We start from the raw sequence: 9,310 nt of genomic DNA on the forward strand, positions 1-9,310 counted from the left end.
CCTGCATCAGGGATTGCCTATACTGAAGATGAGTTGTTGGTCCTTCCGAGCCTCCTCCACACTCAGGTTTGGGGTTCAGCTGTGAGTACCTCATGGTGACAACCCCCGTGGTGACAGGGAAACGCCCGCCAGACAGCGCATCTCGCTCTACCTGGAGATGTTTTGTTGCTCACCAGCTAGCTTGGCGCCAAAACATGTGGGCATAGTAGTGTGGTAGGCGGCCGCCAGATGGTGCCCGGGCTGGACCCTGGCCATGGCCTATGGCTTGGCCTTCCACCTTCCCTGGTAAAGAAAATCGCTGGTGTGAAGGGATGACACAAGGAAATGTGTACACATGGCAAATTATAGTTTGTGTATCAGTCTACGCATATATATATATATATATATATATATATATATATATATATATATATATATATATATATATATATATATATATATATATATATATATATATATATATATATATATATATATATATATATATATAAGTAAAAGAGTACTGCAGAGAAAACAGTACATTATATATATATATATATATATATATATATATATATATATATATATATATATATATATATATATATATATATATATATATATATATATAATTCTCTCTCTCTCTCTCTCTCTCTCTCTCTCTCTCTCTCTCTCTCTCTCTCTCTCTCTCTCTCTCTCTCTCTCTCTCTCTCTCTCTCTCTCTCTCTCTCTCTCTCTCTATATATATATATATATATATATATATATATATATATATATATATATATATATATATATATGTATATATAATGTACTCTGTTTTCTCTGCAGTACTCTTACTTAATTTTTTATTTATTGTATTTCGTATTTATTTTTATTTATTTATTTTTCATTTATTATTTATTTTATTTTATTTCATTTATTTATTTATTTATTTATTTATTTATTTATCTATTTATTTATTTATTTTACCTTCCTCTTCACCCTCCTCCCTTCTTTCATGTACCCATGTCTTGCCGCTGCTCGTAACTGAGTACTTGGTGTGTTATTGCTATCAGTGAATAAATCATGGCTAAATTCTCTCTCTCTCTCTCTCTCATTGCCACCCTTGTGTTGCAGAGTGTTATCAAGATGTCGGGGTTCCGCAGCCTTGGGGAAGAAGAACCTGTGGAGTTCGAGTGCAAGGTGTCAGACAAGGGTCTTGAGGCCACGGTGGTGACGGGGCCCTCGGGGGCTGACTGCCGTGGCTCGCATAGGAGACCCATGAGTAAAAAACGTTTCAGGAAAATACGGTATGTACATGTAAAAGACTTAATTTTCATTAATTCCCTTTCTTTATTATTTATTTATTTATTTAATTTTTTTTTTTTCGTCTCTAACATCTTATTTCCATGTTAAAAGATTTATAGCACTTTTATAGAATCTTGGGTAATGGTTATCTTACAGATTTTTAATGACAAAATGAATGACTGGTTCTTGACGCTGAGACGACCCCATTTTGCATTGCTTATGATACGACTTTAAAAAGCGCTTTTATAGTACTATTATTTGATATATGAATGAAATGGCCATGTATGCTTCTACTCATCGTTTACGTATGGGCCACTGCGCAAATATACAATGTGCGACAACCTTTCCCTCCACCTTATTCGTGTCACGACATCGATTACATCACAGTCATTTCCTCACTTACGTGTGTGTCTTCGGCAGGTGCTACAACTGTGGTGAGTTTGCGAACCACATTGCAGCCAAGTGTACGATGGGACCACAACCTAAACGGTGTCATTACTGTAAGAGTGAGGACCATCTCATAGCAGAGTGTTCACAGCGCCCAGAAAAAGTAAGTGCAAAGTTATAGATACAGTACTAATGAAGTGTCTATTTATTTATTTTATTTTATTATTTATTTATTTATTTCATTTTTTATTTATTTATTCATTTATTTATTTTATTTATTAGCGAAGTACAAGTCTGGAGTAAAAATTATCAAATCTTGTCCCATATGATATGTATAATATTGTTGAAATTGTATTGTTGAAATTTCAGACAAATCGCTGAAAATATTTTCTTGTCAGTTATTTATTTGGATTAATTCTCTAACAGACTTTTTTTTATGTATAGTGCAGTCACTAAAGTTCCTCATACCAAAACTACAATGTGCATGCTACTTTGTTAGACAAGCGAGCATAGCATTGGGAAGAAACTTGGGTAGAATAGTTGATGAGAAAACTATGAAAGAAGAGACTTCAGTAATTACAGAAAGGCGCAGATAAGTTTTGTCAGTATTTTTCATTATTGCAAGAGTTGGCATCATTGGTGTATGCTAGGTGTGTGTGTGTGTCTGTGTGTGTTAATATAGTGATTCAAGCTCATAATGTCCTATTCTTTGAACTTAATGATCGATCTTTAAATTCAAGTGTGTTTTGTGAGATGAGCGCCCATTTCCTCTAAAACACCAAGTGTATATTATTACTGGAAACTCCTTCACATGAAAATGAATGTCAGAAAACTTAATCTGCCTTTATATATATATATATATATATATATATATATATATATATATATATATATATATATATATATATATATATATATATATATATATATATATATATATAATGACAGAAGTCTTTTTCATTCTATTTTATAATCTTCTCATTTGTGCTTCTGTACAGATGTGTTCTCTCATAAACATCCTTTGGCTTCCAAAACATGTGTATAAAATTTGTTTTACAAAACTGTGTTTAGACCTCCCAGATTTGCCTTACAGTTAAGTGACTACCATTAATCTTGATACCTCATTGATGACTCATTAAGGACATTTTACACATCTTTCTGCTCCTTCTTTCCCTAAACTTGCTTCTATATCCCTGCTTACCAGAGAAAACCGGAAATAGAAATGACACACAGATCTGTAGTGTTTTAGGTTAAACATCAGCATCCATGGCACATTAGTGAAAGTATTTTATGTATTACAAATCCAGAGCTATTAAGCAATTAATGTTTTTTTTTTTTTTTTCCCTCCATCTGATATTTACTTCCAGGGCCGGGGATCTGAAGGCACAGACACAGAACTTGGAGAGTCCAGAGTGTAGTTGCCTGAGCTGGATACTGTGTGGTTGCTGTGGTGACCACACCGGCCATGACATTGTATGGTAGTGCCATTGAATGTATCTACTTTTGATTCTCATTAAGAGTATCCTGATTTGAAATAGGTGTTCATAGAAATGCATTGTTCAAAAACTAATGTTCCTTTTACAATTAATGTATATTATGCATACATATTAACTATTTTTTACCTATTACAGTGTTATCTATGTTACTTTCTTTTGGTAATTTGGTAAATTATGAATTCAGCAATTACATAGATATATTCTTTTGATTTTGAAACATGGTCAGCCATTGATCTTTATCTGTGTTGATAAAATACAGTCTTATAACTACAACATAAGATCATTGATGCAGATCTTGAGCAGAATGCCATACAATGAAAATACCTCACTTGTATAAATCCTGTTTTAAAATTCGTTAGATAAATATAATTCTAACTAACACTATGCAAAGATTCATATATATTTGATGTAATGTACTATAGGTAAAAAGGAGTAGAGTATCACTTGGAGTAATAAGGTTTTAAGATGCAATGTGTAGTAATTTATGTATGATGCACGAGTGTGTGGAGTGTGCATGGAGGTGGTGGACACGGGAGCACACGTGGGGTGTTTGTATGCAATGCCATATTTTCTCAAGGATTTACCAGTAAGTGGGTAAACAGGGATGGAAAATTATATTTTTGTTTTCATCCTGTGTAATCTCAGACAGTAATGCTTCACATGTTTGTAGGATTTTTTTTTTTTTCTCATGGATTGTGAATCATAGTTTTTGATGGTAGTGGGAGGACTGTCTAAGACAACCAGACTACTTGAGCCATGGCAGTTATTCTGGCTTGATTGTTAACCAGTCCTTCACATTACAAGGAAGAGGTGCTTGTACACAACTGCATAGTTAAAAGTATATAAGTAAGCAAATACTTTGGCATATATAATGTACATACTTGTGTAATTGTTAATTATTAAGGATAGAACTTCAGATGATATAAATTACACCAGGGTACATTTTAATGATATCTTCAGCTTCCTTTCACATGTACATGTCAAGACATGTGAAGTAAGCAAACCATCAACAATGAATTACTATTTCAAACAAGGTAATTGTGAGGAATTACAGCTGAATTACTGATATTTGTGTAATATTTACAAAAGTACATTTTGCATTATTTGCCTTTACATAGTGACTCAGAGTGCAACTCAGGAGTGTTTGTATAAGCTATTATGCAACTTATATATTTTTAAACAGCTTGCTGCTTTTGCAGTATATGTACTACAATGTGCTCTCAGGAACTGTGTGTATGTACATATATATATAATCAAAAAATCTTTGTTCATGATTCATATACACAGCAGTATGTTCTTTATATAAAGTTACAAAATATCTACTTTTTTTTAATTGATATGAAAATGTAGAAAAGCAGCATTAGCATCAGTTATCAACATCATCAAAATTTGTGAACATTATGATATATGTACATGATAGAAATCTTTGTGACCAAACATCCTCCACCTGCACTTGGTCCCATCACCTTTGCTCCCTCACTTTGCTACATCATCCTGAGTATCATGAGTCCCTTCAGGAAATCTTAGACACAAGTGATGATAGAATGAAAGTATGAGAACATACTGCAATGTATTTCAGATAAATAATTTTTTTCCATCCAAGAAAGTAGTGATAGGAATATATAGCCAACCAATATGTACCTACTAAAGGTTTTCATATAATATATCACTTAATGCATCTGCTGTTACAGTGTTGCATAGCTTCATATCAGTCATCAGGATGACTTTGGTGTGTGACTGGAAAGTGCAATGTGGTAACAGACTTTGCTCATCTTGTCAGACACATGTGGAATTTTAGGTGCCTTAAACCTACACACACACACACACACACACACACACACACACACACACACACACACACACACACACACACACACACACACACACACACACACACACACACACACACACCCCCATAAGTTCCTAATTTTAATACTCCTCCCCTTACCTATGGCCTCCAACTCTGTCCATATAATAGTACAAAAAATCAGTCTAACAGGTCAGCATCCCCTGTCAGTGGGGACAGCAAGTCGAGGCGCCCATATGCACATACTCACACTCACAATTACATCCCACAAGCATTCCCTCACATCTTAGCTTTCAGACCTCCAGGGAGGAGCTGATCCTCATATATCACCCTGTGCAAGGATTAACTGAACAGCATACCTAGGTCTTTTTGCATTAGGGCACAACATCAGAATCAGTTTATCCTTGCTGCATCACTATAGACAGAATACATTGCTTAACACCTGCAAACTATTGTTGAAATCCCAAAGACACTTTAGAATTTCTAGTGAAGTACACTTCTAATTTATTGGCTCTCTTGATTACAAAGCTTTGCTGGATTATCCATTTTCCTTACCAGCTATTTTATAATAATGATGACGATGTATCAACCAGCTGTCTTATAATGATGGTACATGAAGACCTAGTCTTCTGGGTAAGTGTTACAGGCCAAGAGTAACCACAGCAGTGAGTGTTTGTGCATGGCTGGTCATCTGTTGTCCTTCTCTTAAGGCATGATGATAAACGGCATTGTTAAACCAAATCTCATGCCACATAATGATGTCTGCTTCTCAGTATAGTCATAGTCTGTACAATTTTGATCTTGAAAATGTTTGTTTACTTTGGCTATGCATAGACAGTTGCTATTCTGCCTACTGTTGGTCTATGACACTTCATAAGTCCTGATAACCCTACACAAGGGCTTGCAAACAGGGATAAATTTGTAAGAAATCTTACAATGTTTTTACCAAGCTTTACAAGCATTCTCTGAGTTCCTACATCTTATGCGTGAGTTGCTAAGGGATGTTACAAGGACTTGTGAATTTCTCATAAAATGCTTCCAGAATACTAGATACTTAAGCAGCAATAATTTCACGTTGGTTGGCTTGGAAACTTTCTTCCTCGAGTTGACATTTATACCCAATAATGTAATACTTTGTTTTTGGAAGAGATCCAAAGTGCACTGTGCCACTCTTTATCACTGGTGTCCATGTTTGGTTCAGTTCAATGGATATAGATGTGGAACTGTAACTTTTGAGGCATTTCCTCACTGTTAAAGGATTTCTCTCTCTCTCTCTCTCTCTCTCTCTCTCTCTCTCTCTCTCTCTCTCTCTCTCTCTCTCTCTCTCTCTCTCTCTCTCTCTCTCTCTCTCTCTCTCTCTCTCTTGCAGTCCACATTTGATACTTTGAGATGGTGAATATTCATGTATTGCAGTATTGTGTTATCATCAAAGTCAGTGAAAAGGAAGAGTCCATTGATAATGTTCAGGTCTTTGTGGCATGGCTACTACTGTTGTTTGGAGAGCTCTGTCTTTTTAGCGTCACTTCATGATATTTTCTTGTGTTTATTCATTTTTTATTGTATATGTACTGTAACTTGTTTCTTGTTTATATGTATTTTCACAAGATGGTAAGGTTCTTCAAAATTCTATGACATTCACCTTGAAAGTTGGGAAACTAGTACACATGATCCCCATAAAAATACTGTATATGAAAAAATTGTATATTGTATATTTGTATCTGTGAATAAATGTAAACTGTCTCCTTGTTAGTGGCAACTAGAGCAGTGTCATATGTGGCCTCCCTTTAACTAGTATAGCAGTCACAGTAATTTCAGGCTCCCTCCCATGACTCAGTCCTAAATGAAGGAGGTGCTGGATAATCAATTGCCAGTCAAGTGGCATGCCTGTTGCATTTTCTTTGTAATAGATAACTTTCCACACTAGTTCAGTTCTTGACACTGTTTTATTAAATCTGTGCTTCAATTTTTTCTTTTATTAATATTCCAAAGTATGTACATGGACAATATAAAGTCATTTATTTTCAAGTGAATACATTCCTTGCTTCCTTGCTCCTCTGTTCTTTTTGTACTGGGGACTTGTAAATTCTTTTTATTGATGCTTACTTTGATGCATGATTTGTAGTTACAAAAAAATTTTGCCTTAGATCCAATGTAACAGACTGAGCTTTAGAAATCATTGGTCAGTGTATTTGTTTATTTCGTGCCTGGTCATAGTGCTGGCAGGATTGTTTTGAGTGACACCTGAATGTTGACTGTAATTTCACTCCACCCCTCAGAGCTCCCATATGCATTTGCAATCAAAGATAGAGTTGAGGAGGAGCTTGTGAGTAATGGTTGGCCACTAAGTGATGACTTTAAATGGTTGGCTTCTGGCAAGACATGAACTTGGTTACCAAGATTACCATGTGTGAATGTTGACCAATTGGCCACTGGCTTCCCAAATGGCATTGATTGGTTTGCTGGATGATAAAGGATAATGTCTTTTGGGAAGTAAATGAATTGAGGTCAACAATTATGCAAATATATACTGTAAGATTATCACTGTATGTAAGACTTAGTGAAGTGAATGTCTTCTAGTATCTGTTTAAATGGCTGGAAAGTTGTAACTTCAATGTGTGTGCATGTGTAACTCATGAGGAAAAGCGATGTGAGCTCATCTGAAATCATGTTGACAGCAACATCCTGTGTAGGGAGTTCAGGGTTAATGTATTTGTTATATTATTATTATTATTATTATTATTATTATTATTATTATTATTATTATTATTATTATTATTATCATTATTAGAATTATAATTTTATCATCATTATGATTATCAGTTTTTGTTCTTGGGAGGGCAAGGATTAATGGAACAGATATTGGACAAGACTAACATTCACTATAAGGCTTCCCTATAGTGAAGCGAATAGTAGGAAAAGTGGTGTGGTGGAGTTAAACTGCTCAGATGGACTTGAGATTTGGTGATGTTACATAGGACATGAGGATGTAAAGAAAGTGCAGTTTGCTTCACATTGGGCATAGATATGTATTTAACTGCTACAGTAAACCAGTTTATATACCTACATGAACCACAGTGGCTATGGCAAGCACCAGGACAGTAGGGAGCTGTCTCTCAGTACACCACACAAGTGTTGCCTCAGACTGGACTGCTGGTGGAAGCCACTTGATGCATTCCTGATTTGTGGCAGTGTATACTTATGTGGTCTGATAACACTAAATCAAAATCTATTTACATATACATATTTGAAGTCCAATTGAGTATTACATTACTGTACTTCATCTGCAGTATCTTGCATCAATGTTAATGAAGATAAACTACTTTAAGACTGAAATTAACTGCTTTGCCATTTAACTGAAGCATGATGGCTTTGATGCTACTAAAATATAAGGAGAGTGTCATAATAGGGTATGGATAAAGAAATTCTGAAGTTTTAAAGATACTGTACTTCCAGAGGCTTAAACTACCTGTAGATAGAATGGACATGACTGTACCTCTAGTATTTACACATACTTTGATGTGTGCAATGTGACAGTGTTTCCTTGTGGTGTGTCCTACATGCCTGTGATGCTGTACAGGTTCACTTATTTTCATGTGGCCTAGACTTAAGAAAGAAAATGGATATTTGCAATAAAGGCATATATTATTGTACAGTCTAAACAAGGAATACAGTTTATCATTGAAAAGAAAGCTTACATTCCTTGGTATGTATGCAAATCAGGTAACTTGTTTCATTCACAGGATGATCATTTGTTTTCCAAGTTTACATCTATTTTAAATATATTTTTTTATTACATGTGTATTTAAGGTATTGCAAATATACAATAAACATACATATATAATGATGAAATTATATCCATGCAGGCACACCTATACTAATTCAGCATTGACTCATTGTCAGGCACTGACACTGCCTCAGTGCTGCATCAGCAGGTGTGCTGCACTACCAGGATATAGTAAAATATACATACGTGCATGCACGTGGTCTGTCTCTGTCAGCCATTCTTGCAATGATTCTAGAACAGAGTGACAACCAAAGGTTTGCCTGGCTAAAACAGTGAATAAAACTTTGTATAATCATTTGTACAGAGAGTATTTTCTTCACAGAATCCCTTCTAGAATTAAAAAAATTTGTGATGTTTTTATTCAGTGAGAATCAAACTAATATGTTTCCAACAAGCAACACATTATTACTGGATTCTCAAAACTTCCTACAACAAACATGATAAGTAGATTAATAAAAATGTCAGAGGAGACAGTATGGTTGCCTTTCTTGTGATGCTGGTGTCTTCAGGTTAAATGCTTAACCTATACAGTATAGCATAGGCTCTAGGTGGAAAAAAAAAAAAAAA

At 34.9% G+C, this 9,310-nt stretch overlaps 1 protein-coding gene across 1 annotated transcript in view; it reads left to right on the forward strand.

Moving 5' to 3' along the window:
* LOC135105773 (protein lin-28 homolog) overlaps positions 1-7,184 on the forward strand; it is a 58,245-nt gene extending 51,061 nt beyond the window's left edge. The window contains exons 2-4 of the mRNA XM_064014245.1: positions 1,099-1,271; positions 1,690-1,819; positions 3,024-7,184. Coding sequence (XP_063870315.1) covers positions 1,111-1,271; positions 1,690-1,819; positions 3,024-3,074 — 342 coding nt within the window. The 5' untranslated portion in view covers positions 1,099-1,110 and the 3' untranslated portion in view covers positions 3,075-7,184. The remainder of the gene's footprint in view (positions 1-1,098; positions 1,272-1,689; positions 1,820-3,023) is intronic.
* The last annotated feature ends 2,126 nt before the right edge of the window (positions 7,185-9,310 follow it).

The sequence above is a fragment of the Scylla paramamosain genome, chromosome 12 (assembly GCF_035594125.1).
Source record: "Scylla paramamosain isolate STU-SP2022 chromosome 12, ASM3559412v1, whole genome shotgun sequence".
Lineage (NCBI taxonomy): Eukaryota > Metazoa > Arthropoda > Malacostraca > Decapoda > Portunidae > Scylla > Scylla paramamosain.